This window comes from Protopterus annectens, chromosome 7.part0 (genome assembly GCF_019279795.1).
Source record: "Protopterus annectens isolate FY-2018-M chromosome 7.part0, PAN1.0, whole genome shotgun sequence".
Lineage (NCBI taxonomy): Eukaryota > Metazoa > Chordata > Ceratodontiformes > Protopteridae > Protopterus > Protopterus annectens.
The window spans coordinates 1,332,163,216-1,332,181,339 of NC_056739.1; the positions used below are offsets into that span (position 1 = coordinate 1,332,163,216).

The 18,124-nt window shown below is 38.3% G+C and overlaps 1 protein-coding gene across 1 annotated transcript in view; it reads left to right on the plus strand.

Annotated features, from left to right (window-relative positions):
* CFAP161 (cilia and flagella associated protein 161) overlaps nt 1-18,124 on the plus strand; it is a 249,064-nt gene that overhangs the window by 187,822 nt on the left and 43,118 nt on the right. The window contains exons 5-6 of the mRNA XM_044077943.1: nt 2,950-3,108; nt 7,639-7,712. Of these exons, the coding sequence (XP_043933878.1) occupies nt 2,950-3,108; nt 7,639-7,712 (233 nt within the window). The remainder of the gene's footprint in view (nt 1-2,949; nt 3,109-7,638; nt 7,713-18,124) is intronic.

Consider the following 18,124-nt stretch of genomic DNA (forward strand, 5'->3'; position numbering starts at 1 on the left):
TTTGAGTTCTTGATTTTATTTGTTCAAATAATGCAAAGAAACTGAAGGATAGAGATTAGAATAACTGAGGATAAGGAGGGAGAAATGGACAAGTTGAGGTCGCAGCAAAGTGTGAATATACATTTTGTCAACATTATGGACACCATATTTCATATCCATTTGGATCAAGCCAAACCCTTCAGGAATTTATCATTTGCACGAAATGTAGTTTACTTACAATACAGTAGCTGATGAGATTGTATTTTCATTAATTGTGTAAATGATTCATTTCTGCATGTTTTTTATTAGCATTCAGTAAGTTAGCCTTTTTCAGTTGTTTCTTAATAAATCCATTAACAGAGATAAAATGTATTTCAAATGTACATGTAAAAAAATAGAGTTGCTATTAGTGTGTATTAATAGTGTGCCAAAAATCAAGAAAATTACCAGAATTAGCCCATAATGACCTATTTTAGTTTGATGCACTAGGTGGCTAGGCAAAATGCTACAATGCAAAATGTAGGTGTGTTACAGCATGTAACAGTTTTATTCTGTTACACTAGTCATAGCCCATATTTGTGAACCAGACACTACCTCTTTGCCAGAGAAATAAAGTATTATACCCTCCTCTACCTCAAATGGGGTCCTGCTCCTGTTGGTTGCTCTGACAACTCTTCAGGGGGCTCATTCCCTCTGCTGATACAGGTATGTTAGCCAGTGCTATAGTGACTTGTGTGGTAACATTGCATGTAACTTGATGTTGTGCAGCATTGCATGGACCATGAGCATCTTGCTACAGATCTCTATAGCATACTGCAATGTGTTACCAGCTGTATCAGAGTAAAGAAAACAGGCCTCTGGCAGTCTGAACACATGGTTTATTATGCTAAATGTCTGTGACAGTGCTGTGTTATATGCCATCTCCACCACAGAATGGAGACTGTGAATGGGACTCAGCAGTTATGTATCCTGCATCAGTATACAGTGGTGGACAGTGCTATAAGTGATTAGTTGCCTACATTTATGGGAACAAGACTATCAGAATATTTGTGGGTAGCAATGTGTGCACCTACAAACTACATGACTAGATGATCTTGTGGAAAATTACCCTGCATAAAACATGGATAGAGATCACATGTTCATATCTGAGAGTGATAAGAGCTGCCTAGATGGCGTGTGGATTCACTGTATATAATAACTTTTGCACTGATGGAAGATCTTCTGGTTGATATAGTGGATACCATGCAGAGCAGGTGGGACCTTGTTTGCAAAGTGGGTGAAGTCAATGGCCTTTGGAGCGTCATGAAAATGGGCTATGTCATAGAATGACAAAGTGGTCATTCTTTTCCCTGCTCTCTTTGGAAGCCAAATATGTTCTACTACATGCTGCAACATTGTGTCAAGGAACTAGTGTAGGATGGGTCTATATCACATCATCGAACTTGTATAAGTTCGAATGATGTGATATCGAACCCCAAAGTCCGAAACCACACAATAACGAACACACAGAGCAGCGAGTTTTTTCCCAGGGAAAAAAAATCGCTGTTCCTTAACAAAAAAAAAAAACATAAACCTTAAACTAAAAGCTGTGCCCCCCACAAACCACCCCCCTACTTAAATATACCAACTCCGAGATCGCACCACAGTGGAAGAAATAACAAAGCCCCGAAAACAGCCCACCGATTGTTTTCCCTGGAAAAAAATGGATGTGCCGTGGCTTTGCTATTTTTGCATTTTGGACTTTTGGGTTCGATATTACATCGTTTGAACTTATACAAGTTCGATGATATGATATAGACCCATGTAGGATTTCTGGATCTGACACCTGAAAAACTCCTAATATGCCCCAGTGAGGAGCTAAAAGGTCCTTGTAGCAAGGAAGGTTAGTGCTAACCAAACCTCCATGTCCACTAAGTTAGGCAGTCCATGCATTCTCCTTGATTCTGTGTGTGGACAGCATGGCTACTAACTACCCATATGATATCAATGTCTACAAAGTATCAACTGATTATATTCCAGTCTTGGAGGTGATTGTATGGTAGTTACATGTAGGCTCTTCTTTGAAGTGGTTGGTGGTGATATGCAACATTGTGGACACTGGCTTCCAAGACAGCAACTACTACTCCTAGCTTCATAATGCACTTGATACCACTGTACAGTGAAAATGCTAATATTCAGATAACCTGATTTCTGTGGCTTAACACACATTTATAGATTTCTGAATCACACTGCCATGTCTAATTTCATAATATGCTAATTCATTGGTTCTCATTAGCATAACTCTAATTTTCAAGACATTATGCAGTCATTTGCATGTGATGCGTATCTTTTTATTTTCCCACTAGGCAGTCACTCTACCTGTGTCTCTGAATTGCCCCCTACTCGTATGTCACATCTTACTATTCTGTTTAGCTTAGTGCATCATGCTATTTGTTTCTAAATACCCCTCATACTTGTTAAAGCATTGGCACCTAAATGAAATATTTAAGTCAGAATCTGTGAAACAGATTTCTGTTATTAAAACATCTTAATAGAAATTGCAAAGTATATTTAAAATGCAGAATATGTGCCAACAGTTATGTGTGTATGGATCATACATGTACATGAGCCATAAATGAACACTAAAACCATTCTGCTCTTTGCATTGTGTTGCATTGTACTCTTAATAGCATATTTGGTTTGAATGACATTCATGTCATCACATTTTATTACTTTCTTACTCCAATATTTTGTATTATTAATGGGATAGTCACACGAGAACACAAGTAATAGATACTGATGTCTGTGATGGAAACAATAATGCTTGAAGGCTATTTGTTTACTTCTTGACACAAAATAACATTTTGCAAATAAGGTATAGTGCTTATAGTGCATAAAACTGGGAAACCGTTTTACAAATATGTTGTGTGTATCTCATTTACAAACTGCAGCAGCACCTCCTCATCTGTTTTTCTTTGATTCTTCTTTAAGCTGTATCTGGCAAGTGATCATAAGACATTTTTGAAGAATGCAAAAAAGTCACGCCTGCAAGAGATCAACTTGACTAACCAGTATTCATACCTTACACATTGGCAAGTGCTATATATTGATCCACAGTTCCGCATGGAGTATGAAGGTTATCCTGTACATGTAAGAGCTGATCTTTCCTTTTAGATTAATAAGATTGAAGTAATGGCATCAATTCTTTATGTCATATATTATGTAACGAGATATCATAGCACATGAATTTTCCATTTCCAAGTGCTGTCTTTACCTTACTGAATGAATCAAAATGTTCAAGAAAATTTCAAAATGGTTTAAACATATTTACACAACAAGAGTGCACTTCATTACACAAAAGTGTGAACTTTGGGTATGTGGTGGTAGGATCACTTATAACTTGTATCACAGAGTAAAATAGACATTTATATGGTGGGTTGTTGTTCCGTGCCACATATAGCACAGCTGAACAACAAAATGTATCTCATCTGTAAATAAATCCGTATCCAATGCTTTATGTATCTTAGCTTTCATCACCCTTTGCATAGTATACTTCAGTGAGTAGGCAGCAACGGTGAGGGTGAAACTGCCCTTGAAATTGAGTGAAAAATTGTGAAGTAGAGCCTAACTAATTTTGGTGCTAGCATTGAACGTGTTCTCCTGTGTTCAGCAGTATTACCCACCTGTATTAACTGCCTACTGTGCAGATACAAGTACAGAATCACTTTCTTTGACAGTAGATGGTAGCATCATAATGTATCGTAGTCACACAGCTGAGATGCTTTATGACAGGTTATTTTTTTAGGGAAAGATTATGACCACAATTCCCAAGGAATTTTTGTCTCCACTACCTGCTCACCATAAAACCCTGTCTTGGTCAAGCAGAAGTCACTTCACTGGGCAAGAACTGACTAAGAGAAGCTGTCACTCTGGCAGCCATTAGGGATGGTTCAGTGTTTTTTTTCATTTTCTCCTTGTCTCTGTGTGTGGACCCAGAGAGATAACAGCAGGGAGCATGTTATGGACAATCTGCATTGGATGTCTCCAAATGTCCATAAGGGGCATTTCCTCCAAGCTGCCCCTGCTCCTCTCCTCATGGCATGGCTAATGGTCACTTCCAGTCTCTAAAATGGAGATTACACTATTTTGCCTGCCTACAAATGCATGCAAACCCAGCCCTCCCTAGGAGAGTCAAGCATGCCACACCCCTTCCCTCCTCCTCCTCCTCCCTGCATGGCTCCTCCAGTGCTGGGTCAACTAATTGAACACATTTCTCTTAAGTTGCAATCAGGGTTCCATTTCTCTGCATCACAGAGTCAGGCTTTATTCCCAAGGAATTTGAAACTAACAATGAATATATTTGTTATATCCTAGATATAAGGATGGTTTTCACAGCTTTAAAGGGCATCAGATCTAATTCTGCTGTGAGTATTTAGGGATTGAATGTTTTTTTTTCTGTCACATATTTAGGGGTACTCCTGCGGATTACATTCATGTTTCAAGACTCCTTGAAGACTGTCTTTGTTCCTAATATGTGAAAAAAAGGCAACAATTGTTGCAGTCCTAAGATTACAGACTGAAAATCCTGATAATAGCCTGTTGATTAGACTGAGACGTATTATTGGTAAATGCTTTGAAAGGATCCTACTTGAACTTGTTCCTGATTCCCTTAAGCTCTCAGTGTATGTAGGTCACCATGGAATCTTTGGTGGTAGATTTTTTAACTAGTTAATTGAATTTCTATAATAATCGTGTTGATTCATTTAGTCAGGTTTTATCAGCAGATGTTCAAAATCTTGTTGCTTCAGACAGCCATGGTTTATCTGCAGAAGTTATTTACTTAGATCTTGCTAAGGCATTTAATAACAATTACATATTTACCAGTGTTACAGGCACTGAGCAACATGAATGTACATCCATTCCTAAGAATGTTGGTCTCTAAATGGCTTGTTAATCAGTCCAATAAAGTAAGGTTATATAAATAATTCTACTCTGAAAAAATATATCAAAATATTTCACAGAAATTTGTTTCATTATCTTTTTAAAATCTTTATGTCTTCATTCCTTCCCTAAAAGCCATGGTATGCAATACATAAATTTGCTGATGACACTGAGGTTCATTTTATGTTGCTAACTTGCATAGCTGGCTTTAGGTACCAGCAAACCCTACAGTCTCTGGGGTCTCCTGGTTTTGGGGAGGCCCCCAACCACAGAAAGTTATCTTATCTTGATATTTTGTAACTTGTCTCTCAAACCAACAAAAGCTAGTATAGCAAGTTTGTATACTTAATATTTATATCTCCTTCAAATTTCAAAGATCTTTAGTTATAGTAACAGAGTTTTGCCAAGTAACAGGTTTTACAATTTCATTAAATATTTTGCCGCTAACTCTGTTGGTGGACATCCTCTTCAATAAAACTAGCAGCATAGCCAGCTTTAGGTACATGCAGTACATGTAGCTGCAGAGAGGATCCTTAATCATCATCATTGACAGTGTGAGGGCCCCACAAATGCTGTTATTGGTTGGGGAAAAATGAGGAGGAAAAAATATATTAATTTTTGATTACACTGTTTAACCTGAACAGGACTGTGATATAACCTTGTTAGTTTAAAGCTGGTAATGAAAATGAGCAAGGGAAGCACCAGAGAGATCAGAAGCCCAGACTGGTTGATCTCAGTGCACAGCTTGTGTTTTAAGAAGAGCTGATGCTTCAGATCTTCAGGGATGGTTTTCTTTTTCAGGGCATTTTATAAATACTGGCAGAACACCAGATACTATAACTCTCAACGTCTTTGCTGAGGAATTCTGCCTAATGCCAAAAATGATAGCAGAATAAAGGCTCAAAACTAGTAACACATTTTAAATATTACTCTGATTCACTTAAAAAGTTACTAGAGTAACACATTTTACATCAACGTGCATTTTCTGGACAATAAGAAGTATAAAACTCCAATTCTGGATTTATTGGTACCGACCAAAATTATGAGGCAAAATCAGGAAATTTCTGCAAAATCAGGGATAGTGACATGTATTCATTAACTCCTTCATGACGTAATTAAAAATCACTTATCCCTGCTGCTGTTTGATGACTGCTAAACAACAATCACTGATCTGGCGTGGCAGTACCAATGTTGCACAATCTACTGATATTTGCTGAAATTAGTACAAAACTAGTATTGCTGTGACGTGTGTGTGTGTGTGTGTGTGTGTGTGTGTAAAAAATATCATTGATTTTTATCAGTGCACACATACTATAATGGCAGGACACACATTATTCCTCAGTGTATCTGTAAAGAATGCAGCTAGCAAGTAATTATATTTCAAAAGTAAGACATAAAATATGTCACAGAACATTCAAGCTCATAGATCTTCTAGGAATCTGGTGTCTCCCCATTCCCCAGACTGTATAAATGGATACCAGGGGGTTCCCTTAATCATCCTTGACTGTGTGGGGTGCCCACAAAAGGTATTTTTGGTTGGGGAAAAATGAGGAGAAAAAATGCTTTAATTTTCTGATTACACTCTTTAACCTGAACAGGGCTGTGATATGACCCTGTTAGGATAAAGCTGATGATGGCCTCTGCGCTCATTCGCACCCATTCTAAAACCAGCCTTGCTCAGGTGTTGGTGTACAGAATTTTCCTGCAGGTTATGTGGGGGGCTGGGAACTGTGTGGTTGGTGTTTCCCTTTACCTTTCTAACAGATCTCAGAGGGGTATAAAGAAAATTTAACAAAGGCCCTGCTAACTTGCAAGACCACAGTAGGCTGCAAGAATTTTTTTGATAAATTATACCACAGGTCCCTGAGTAGGCATAAAGGATTAAGGAGTTGTTAATGAGCTTTTTACTGTAGCACAGTGGTCCATGGTTTGATTCTCTCAGTCTCCATTGCCTAACTATGTAACTTGAGCAAGTCACTTAACTAGGCAAAACTTCTGGGGTTAAGTCTGAAAAAGGTCCATGGAAATCAGTGCCCTTCCCTGGTAAATAAAAATAAAATAAAATAAATTGCAGAGAAAAATAGACATAGAGTCATGGTGTTGTGTTGCTGCAGTACCTAGTCTTGATTGGTTATGAATGTGCATATAAATTGGTGAAACCTTTCGAACATTATTATGCGTTTCTTATGGTACTCCATAACTGAATTTGTAGAACAGTAGTAGAACATTTGGCTCACAATGTAGAACAGAAGGCTAAAGCTATTCGCTATCATTGTATTTCATCTTGTAGTCCTGTCAGCTGTCACTTGCATACTGTGTGACTCTGAGCAATCAGTTAACTTGACTATTATTCTCTGAATGTCCCCTTGTGGCTCTTGTGTATATCCCAGTAAGAAATAAAAAAATAAATAAATAGCTAATTATTGTAACTGGAAAGTTGTTAGTGGACAGTACCCTATCAGTTTGCAAATGAAATGGCCTATTGTTTGCTTACAATATTCACACAGTATACAATACTGAGCAAGACTGGAAAGGAAATGCAGTATCCTGCAAGCATATGATCAGTGCTCTTGTTTCAAACTGACACGGTTATGTCATTCTTACAGATGTGTTAGTATTATTATTATTATTATTATTATCATTATTATTTGTCTTGATTTTTTTGCAGTCTTTGTTCTTAATTTTAAAGTGCCTAGAATGTATTTAGTGTGGAATTTTAAATACTTTTTTCATTTGTAGGCAAATGCAAACATCATTTTTGATCATTGTAAAACAAATCAGTGTTTGGCGGTCTTTAGCAACTATGTCTTATGGTAAGTCTCACAAACATTTTTTATATATTTTCATATTTACTAACCTGTGTGCTGTTTTGAACCTTAAGCTTTAGTTAGTATCAGACCAGGAATTATTTAACAGTTTTCAGGTAAAGTTTTTTTAAACATCTCATTTTAAGTCCATAAACTCCAGAATTACTTTCCCTTCAAAAATGTGTTAAATCTTCCTCAAAAATAGTATGCTGCTGTTAAATATTGCTAATAAGGCTTGTTGTTTTACAGCTAGTGAATTCTCGGATCAGTTCACATGGGTTTCCCCACAAGTGAACATGTAGTAGTTATTTGGGTAGTTAGTACAAGCAGTAGAGATAGAAGTGTGAATATTTGAAATGTGCAGGATCACTCTCTGAGACTGCTGTGCACTCGAACAGGGGATTTCACCTTTCCTCACTGCTGTGCAACCATCTAGTTACTATATATAAGTTTGTGGCTATGGGGGGGGGGGGTTCTTCCCAACATACACAGTGCAGGGAAGGGCTTATATATAAGTGCTTTGTCAATCTGTTGAGCTCAGGCTCCTTTTGTTTCATTTGATATTGCATTATTGAATGTAGGGTTAGCCTCTGCACATATATGCATATGTCCATTTGGGATGCAAGGGAGGAAAGGCAAAACCATGTATTCCAATCTAATGTTGGAAGTCAAGTTTATAAACAGTTACCCAGCTCCTTCTGTGTGATTCAAATGGAAATTTATGGTGAACACTTCAAAATGAATGAACATTGCTCCAGTGAGTAAAAGTAACCATTCGCCCATTTGCAGATGTCCATTACACTTTAAACTTCTGTATGAGCACTCTTATGATTATTTTCAGGGACATTGTTTTTTTTTTTTTTTTTGAGTTGTTTATCTGAGTTCATGTTAAGCAGATCCTAAAGACCAATATCTACTATCAGTGAACACATTTTTTTCTGTATATTTCTCATTTTGTTGTGTTTGGTCTGTGTAAAGCTCTACTTCTTTCGGCTTTTCCCGGTTAGGGGTCCCACAGTGGATCACCTGTCTGCTCATGATTGGCAGTAGAGTTTTACAGTGTTGAGTTGCCAGCCCGGCGCCCAACCTTCCATAGAAGGCACACACATGCACACACTCACACCTAGGGCCAATTTAGTGTGTCCAGTCCACCTACAGCATGTCTTTGGGATGTGGTAGGAAACCGGAGCACCCGGAGGAAACCCACGCGACCACAGGTTGGACATGCAGACTCCGCACAGAAGGCACCCCAGCCGAGGTTCAAACCAGAGAACCTCTTGCTGTGAGGCAGTGTCTGTGTAAAGCAATGTGGGGTTATAGGATGTGGAGGTGAAGCAGTGTATAAATGCTATAGATCCAGATTTCTTGAACTGCAGACGCAAACCAAGTTATTTGTTAATTTGTTTTTAACAGGCCTTGAAATGTAGATGAGTTCAGAAATACTTTTTCCATGTATGCGTGTGTGTGTGTGTGTGTGTGTGTGTGTGTGTGTGTGTGTGTGTGTGTGTGTGTGTGTGTGTGCGCAAGTGCCCGCATGTGTCTGTATATGTTTCTCTCTCTCTCTCTATATATATATATATATATATATATATATATATATATATATATATATATATATATATATATATATATATATATATATATATATATATATATATATCTACATACACATACATTCTTAGATCTGCAGATACATACATACGTACATTTAGACACACACAAAACCATATGATAGATATGAGAGCAGGTAAAGACTTTTATTTTATTTTTGATTTTACAATGTTACGGTGCTTTGCTGTGCGCCTCTTGTTGGAATCATTGTTATGGTCCTGATATTCTTGGATGCAATGTTTTTGCTTTTATTATTTCAGGTCCTGCTGTTCACACTAAAAAATAAAATGTGTGCATTAAATGCACATTCCGTCCTACCTCCATATGTTTATTTATTCCCACTATCTGTTGTGCCAACACAGACATCTAATCTCAGTGTCAGCTTTTATGGCTTGAAACACTGGCACCTTGTCAGTCATCCAGTATGAGGCCTGGAATCAAAGCTATCCATCTGAAACTTTATCTGGAGTTTTAGTACTACTAAAGCTTCTTGTCCAGTCATTACATACAGAGGTGTACCAAGGCTGTCTTGTGCTTCAGGCAAAACACTTGTTTGTCAGCCCCCCTCCCCAGCAGTCTGTAAACTCTTGTCCTTTTTTATGGTAGCAGCAAATTATTATTAGATTGTTACTTTATGTAGCAACATAATAAATAATTGTTACCATTGAAATAAAATAATGATTTGACAGTTTGAAGACACTGTTAAAAGTGATTCTGTTTAGGATTGCTTTTAATGGCAGCTTGTAAAGTGTTAAATGGTTCTTTAAGTTGTATATATTTGGTGCTACCTACAAGCTTGTGCCCAGAGCATCTTCCCCATTACTGTGCTCTTCCTTTGACTTTGATTATGTCATTTGCCCTCCTCAGATGATACCAGATGGCTCTATATAATTGCAAATTGGAGTGAATATTCCCCCAGTGCAAGCTGCTTTTTAATGCATTGGCTGCTCTTACTTGGCCATTGTTATTCTTAAAAATAAAAAAAAAATGTTGCCATGAAGCCACTAGTATAGCTTTCATTACAAAATACATGTTTGTCTGCTCAGTATATTGCTGTCCAACACTAGAATCAGACCCATATGTTTGTCACTGGCAGTGTGCAGTCCCCTTGTGCTATTCAGTAATTATTATTATTTCATGATAATGCTGTATGTGCTAAGATATAAAGCTATGATATACTATTTAGCTTTATCCTATAGTACCAGGCTTGGTCCTCTCATTCTGTTTTTGCTTACTGTGTTAGTCTCTGTGAGATAATTAATTGACAACTGCCATCTGGTTGCTCATGAAGAAAAGCACTTCTGTCCAGAGAGGTCTTTCCCTCTTAGCAAGCATGTTCCCAAATTCCAACAGTATTTTCTACCTAAAATGTTGACTATTTTTGACTTTTATTTATGAAATAAAGAAAAGCAGGCATTGGAATCATCCATGTTCTGTCTCATAATGAACCATCTGCTATCCTTACCATGGAAAGTTATAAGACTATTTCTTCCTTGAAATAGAGACTTATCTTCACATTTTATAGCCGAATATAATCAGTGAGGATGTTGTAATTCCTTTCATTTTTTTTTCCGTGTTATTAATGGGCATTTCCTTTAGTAGTGAGTGGTCATTTTTCCATCTGTTTGAGCACATGTTGTCATCATGCCATCTTTCTGTTTTTCAACTGTGGTACTGTTGTTCAGGTCTGGGCTGGTTGGACAGTATTCCACAAAATTGCTTTCCTGAGACATTTTAGCATTTTTTACTATAGTTTTTAAACTGAACACGTTTCATGGAATGGTTTTTATAAAAATTCTTGGAAACATCCAAAAGTATTACTTTGTATTACTGGTTGATGTAGCATGCTATCTGAAAAAAATATAGTTTGATTTGAGATCTCAAATGCAAGTTTTCTTGTTAATTTATTATTTATCTACTTTTGTTGACTGGATTTGCCCACTAGGCATGATTGACTGAGTATTATGTTTGCCCTTGGAAAGAAAAGAAAAGTATGAACTCATTTCTACCTACTACCACCATTCAGATAAAGCTTTCTCTGGCACTACTCAAAGGTCAAACACATAAAAAACTACAATAATGCACTGTATTTTTAAATTAATATACATATATAGCTGTATATAGTATTACTGTGCCTTCTTACTCAAATACATTATATTTTCTGCTTTACTACTGTACACCCTATATATTGTACACTTCTGTAACTTCTCATCTTACTGTGCCATGATATACTGTTGTTTGCTCTATTGTTTATTTGCTTTGTTAATTTGTACTTATCTCTGACTTTTGTATTTTTATCATATATCTGAAGCTGTTGCACTTTTGTATTATGTATTTTTATGATTGTCATGTATGTGGAGCTTTTCTCCCCAGGTCTCTGCTGAAAATGGGCACCTGATTGCCCACTCAGACCAACCTGGTAATCAAATATAAAATTTTATTTATTTTATTTTATTTTACATTTGATGACCGGGAAAGTCCGACTGGACACAGGTCCATTTTCAGCGGAGGCCCGGGAAGAAAAGCTCCACTTAAAACAATGCTAACAAATGCATTTTATAAAATTAAATACAACACCATCTTCTTAATGCATACAAATATATAAGAACATATTTAACATTTCTTCACAGACATATGTAAAAATACATCACTGTATTCTTAAGGCATGCAAATAGTATATAAGAACATATTTAACATTTCTTCACAAACATATAAGTCATTACCATCAGAATAAAACATTGTTAGTTAAGAATAAGTATTCACAGGTTAGGCACTACTGGGTCATCTTTGGCAGAATCCTTACATCACTGCAATGTAGTGGATTATCCTGGGGAATCACATGGGCACAGCCAATTGTTAAAATAGTGGGTTTTGAGTAGTTTCTTAAATTGTGGAGCAGAACTTGTAGAAGTTATGTGATTTGGAAGTGAGTTCCAGGTTTTTTGCTATTGTACAGGCAACGAGAGTTTTGCCTGCTTTATTCTTATGTTTGATGACATTTATGAGATTTTGGTCTGTTGATCTTAAGGCTCGGGTGGTGGTGTAGGGTTGTATTAGATCCTGTAGTATGGGGGGTTTGTCAGGGAGGTAGTACAGTTTGTGGGCTGTGGAGAGTAAGAAGTGGTTGGGGCAACTCATGCCAGTTGGGCTGTTTGAGGGAAAGACAGTGATGGGCTCTATTAGAGGCACCTGTAGCAAACTTGGCAGTCTTGTTATAGCAAGATGCCATTTTGTTTTGTTCGCTGTGGTGAAGATTAGTCAGGTTTGGGGAGGCATACAGTAGTGTGGTTAATAGGTGAGTTCTTGCAATAGTGGTTTTGGTATAATTGGTCATGAATTGCTTGTTCCTATACAAGAGATCAAGATTTTTGTGAACTTTTTTGATTGTTTGGACTATGTGTACGTCAAATTTGAGATTGTTATTGATTACTACTCCTAGGTGTTTAGTGTGTGCTGTTGGGGTGATTGAGGTATTATCCTTGGAGTTTATGGTAAAATCATTGTTTAGTGCAGGAGATCTACCAGGACTGAAGAGAATTAATTTTGTTTTTTTGGGATTGAGTATAAGCTTAATGCTAGAAAGCCATGCTTCAGCCAGAGTAAAATTGTGTTGTGTCATTGTTTGAAGTTTGCTTAAGGTTGGGGTGGCGCATATGATAGTGGTGTTGTCAGCACACTGCACTATAGAGACAGACGGAGAGGATGCAGCTATCTGATTTCTGAATATGGAGAATAGTGAAGGACCAAGAATGGAAACTTGAGGGACTCCTATGGATACAGGTAGAAGGGAGGATAGTTGGTCCTGCCAAAGAACTGCTTGTTGTCGGCCTGATAAATAGCTGTTGAACCATGATATAGTGGGGGAGTTTAGGTTAAGAGTAGATAGAGTTTTGAGAAGCATGCTGTGTTTGACCATATCAAAGGCTTTGGATAAGTCTAAGAATACAGAGGATACAAAAAGTCTGTTGTTTCTATGGGTGTTGACTATGTTGGTATATGACAGTAGGGCTGTTTTGGTAGTATGGGAGGATCAAAACCCATGTTGAGATGATGATCCTGTAGGATGGTGGTTTTGTCAGCTTAATAATCACTGGTTATTTCTGTAACAAAATATTGAGAGTACTCATAATTTATTAGAAAGAAAAAGATACATTTTTTTTCTTGTGTTTATATTTTATATTCTATATAAACCCTACTACTAGAATGCTGTATGCTGACTTTACTAAAGGAATTGTTAATCTATACATAACTTGTGTTTCTGTGGAACCTATATCTCTGTATAATATTCTTCTGTAATTTCTTTATGACATGCTATTGGAGCTTTCCTCCCCGGGCCTCCACTGAAAATGGATATGTGTCCAGTTGAACTTTCCCAGTTAACAAATGTAAAATAAAATGAAATAAAATAAATGATATAAGGGTATTTTTTAGGAGGTATTGCATTAGTTGTGTATGTACTACTCTTTCTAGTATTTTTGATAAAGGTAATAAAATTGCTATTGGGCGTTAGTTGGTGAGCTCAAGGGAGTTGCCGCCTTTGTGGTATGGAATAATATGAGATATTTTCCAGAGGTTAGGTACTTTGCATTCAGATATGGATCTATTTATGAGGATGGACACTGGGTAAGATATGGTATCAGCTGATAGTTGAAGGAAATCAGCGGGAAGTTTGTCAGCAGACTGCATGATAGGTTTTATTTTTTTGAGGAGTTTAGTAATAAATTATGTAGGTGCTGGAGAGAAGGAAAAGCAAGCTGGGGGGAGTTTGTTGTGTAATAGGGCTAGTAGGGGTTGGGGAAGGTGTGGAATTGGTGGTGCTATTTAGGGTTTTAGGGCTAGGACTGTTTTGGTAAAGAATATGTTGAATTGGGTGGGAATGTCCTCTTTGCCGGTTGGTACTATGGGTGTGAGAGTGCTGATTTTACCTTTGTGCAGTAATTTATTTATTGAGGCCCAAAATTTCTGAGTGTTGTGGGCGTGTTTTTCTTGTAAGATTTTGTAGTAATTGGTTTTATTGAGTTTTATAAGTTTTTTGGTCTTGTTCCAGAGTGCTAAGTAGTTTTGTTTTGTGGTAGTGGTTTTAAGTTTATGAAATTGAGTCCAAGCTCTATCTCTGTCCTTCATTATGGTTTTAGTTTCTTTCGTTAACCAAGGGACATAGTTAGTCTTAACTCTGATGGTTCGGGCTGGTACATGATGGTTTAGGATTTTGAGAAAGGTTGAGTTAAAGTAATCTACCGCTTCATCTAGGGGTAGGTGTTTTAGGGGAGACCAGTCACAGTGTTTTAGTTCATTGTTTAGGTCCTTGGCTTTGAAGTTCTTTTTGTTGTGAACTATTCTAAGGATGGGTTGGTTACAGTGTTGGGATTTATTCCTAATAAGGTAGGTTGGTTGGAGATCACTTAAATTGTCAGGTAGGCAGCCTGATTGGTGTGCTAAGGTGTGGTCAGACAGAAGTATCCAATCTAAGATTGATTGCTGTTTGGTTTGCTTATCGACTTTTTTGGGGGTGTCTATGACTTTAGCAAACCCATGAAGATTAATATGGGTAGAGGGATTGTATTTGGTACAGTCAGACCAGTCAGTATTAAAATCTCCTAAGAGTATGGTCTCTTGTGGATGAGAGAAAGACATCCAGTGTGGCAGGTTCTCCATAGTGTCAATGTTGTTTCCTGGTGGGATATAGGCACTTGCTATAATTATATGTTTGCTAGAGTTTAGTTTTAATTTAGCAAGAATGAGTTCTATATCAATGACATCTTGGGAGTTGTAGTTACGCTGTTCCAATGTGAGATGATTTTGAAACAGAATGGCTAGGCCTCCTCCTTTTTTCCCTTGCCTATCTTTCTATATCATATTGTAGCCGGGGGTGTAATCTCATTATCATGATGTTCTGGTCTAAGCCAAGTTTCTGTTAGTATGGCTAAATCAGGTGTGTATAAAGCCAATAGGGCATGGAGGTCCTGAACTTTAAGTATGCTTCATACATTAATGTTTAAGAGAAGAAGAGAGGAGGTTGGTCTGCTATAAAGAGGGTTTGGTTGCTTTAGGTTTGTATGGAGTGAACAATTGGGTCCTGGGTTGGAGTGTATGTCTCCATAACAAGTGAGTTTTTGAGTTAGATATAGGTAGAGTTTAAGTAGTTTTTGTAGTATTTTATTTTGTTTCTGGGATAAGTAAGGGTTAATTTTGTTTGCTGGTTTGTTATTAACATAGAAGTAACAATGAGTTGGGGTAAGTTCACATGGAGATTAGGTTCATTGGTAGGTACCAGGCTACTGGCCCCTGGGCCTATATAAGCCTAGCCAAAAATTTACCCTGGCTTTTGCCACCCAAGAAAATTATTTTCCTGTGCCCCTGTCAAGCAGAGCCACAGAAGTGATCCCTGGGGTGAATTTCCTATTTCCCATCCAATCATCAAGATTTTTCTTGAAGAGTGCTAATGAGGAGCTCTGTTTGACAAAGATAGGTAGTCTGTTCCAGAGTATGGGAAGTCTCTGGGACAGGAATCTATCCCTCCAGCATGTTCTGTTTATTGTGGTGACAAGGTTTAGATCCCTAGAGCATGTAGCTCTGAGGGATTGGGATTTCTTTAAGTGGAGCATGTCCAACAGCTCTGTGTTTGACATAGCTTTGTATGTTAGGCAGAGATCGCCTCTGAGTAGGGATATGCGACGGAGTAAAGCTGGAGTTTTTTGAGATGGTCTGCATAGGGCATCTGTTTGAGGCCATTAATCCTCTTTGTGAGGTATTTCTGTGGTCTTTCCAGTTGCTGTAGATGTCTTGTGAGGTACATACCAAAAGGGGCATTGTACTCTATAATGGGTCTAATGAGTGATGAGTAAAGGGGAACAATGACCTCTTTTTTTCTGGATGAGAAACCTTTTGTGATGAGGTGAGCCACATAGAAGGATTTTCTGACAACTGTGGCGATGTGATTATCAAAGGAGAGACTACTGTCCACCTGTGTCCCAAGGTCTCATCACATTTTTGCCATTAAGTAGACTACCAGCTATGTGGTAGTTCATGGGTACAGAGTTTTTACCAAAGGGGATGACAATACACTTTTTGGCATTGAGCTTCAGGCCATGGCTTTGACACCAGGTATCTGTCTCAATGAGGCCCTTTTGTAGTATGTCCACATGATTAGGAGTTTCAATTATGGCTCTTAGTTTACAGTCATCTACAAACTTTGCTAGCCAGAGACCTTCTGTGTTAGTCTGTACTTCGGAGAAGTAGATACCAAACAGGAGAGGACCCAGGACTGAACCCTGTGGTACTTCACTTGTCACTGGTCTGAAGATGGATTTGGAGTCCACTACTTTCACAGTGTGGGTACTGTCCATGAGCCAGTTGGCAACCCATCTTGTGACATAGGGATTTATACCTGGTTTAGTGAGCTTATCTGTAATTCCAGAGTGGGGGATGGTGTCAAAAGGCTTGGCGAGATCTAGATAAGCTGTGTGAGCCACTTTACCCTCATCTATGGCTTTGGTGACTGCTTCAAAGAAGTCAATCAGGTTTAGGAGACATGATCTGCCTTTTACAAATCTGAACTGGGTAGGGTCCAGAGTTTGGAGATTGCCGAGATTGCCAATGTCTTTGTTTATGAGTTCCATGATGATACGTTCCATGGCCTTGCAGACCAGGCTCATCAGGCTAATGGGGTGGTAGTTCCCAGGGTCTGTCGTGGCTCCCCCTTTGTGGAGTGCCTGAGGTGAGGCTATGATTGAACATGGTACTTGGGCAGGGTGCCAGTTCATTCTGTAGTTCATGTGGAATGCAGCCTGGGATATTGTCAGGTCCCATGGATGCTGTGTTCTTGGCTTTGGAAAGTGTGTTTTTTACCTGTTCAGCCGTGATTACAGGAACTTTGTATTCTTACAGCATAGAGATGGGCCCTGTAGGGGGTGAAGGGGGGTAAAGTTAGCACTGAACCTATCTGTCAGGGTGTTGGCAATATCAGTTGGTTCTGTATATTTAGTGCAATTGTGCTGTAACTCAGAGCAGACCTGAGTGTTGCCATTGAGATTCTTGACATAGCTATAGAATGCTTTGTGGTTGTCTTTAGAGTCAGTGGTAATTTTGTTTTCATAACTAGCTTTGGTTGATTTTATGAGGGATCTCAGCTTCTTTATGAGGGATCTCAGCTTCTTACTGAGGTTGACCAGGGAGTTCCTCCAGTCATGGGATTTTACTCTTTTTTGCAACAGTTTCTTTCTTCTGTTGTAGAGTTTGTTTATGGCAGAGGACCACCAGATTGGCTTCCTTTTTTTGGAGGATAGAATCTTGGTTCTATTAGGGATAGCATGATCCATGCACTCGTGTAAGTGCTTATAAAGTGCATTTGTGTAGGATTCAGCAGTCGTACCTCTATTGTCTGTCTGCATGAGTGTCATGAAGTTTGCCACTTCTGTCTTAAGAAGTGTGAAGTTGGCTTTGGAGAAGTTTTTTACGGTGGTTTCCCTAATTGGGGGTGGGGGCAGGATGTGGATTTCTAGGGTGATTAGCTTGTGGTCAGATCTGACCAACAAGGACCTCTGGTGTGGAACACTGATTGCCCATGTTGGTAATGACCAGGTCTAGGATATTGCTGCCCCTGGTGGGGATGTGAATACGTTGATCCAAGGTGTTGGAATTTATAAATTCCAGAAAATGTTGAGCAAAAGAGGTGGTACATGAGCAGTTTTCCCAGTTAATGGTGGGGTAGTTGAAATCGCCCATTATTAGGGTGTTGGATTGTATCCTAATACTTTCCAGTGTATCAAGAAACGAGGAGTGGGAATCCTGGGGCATGGTGGGGGGTC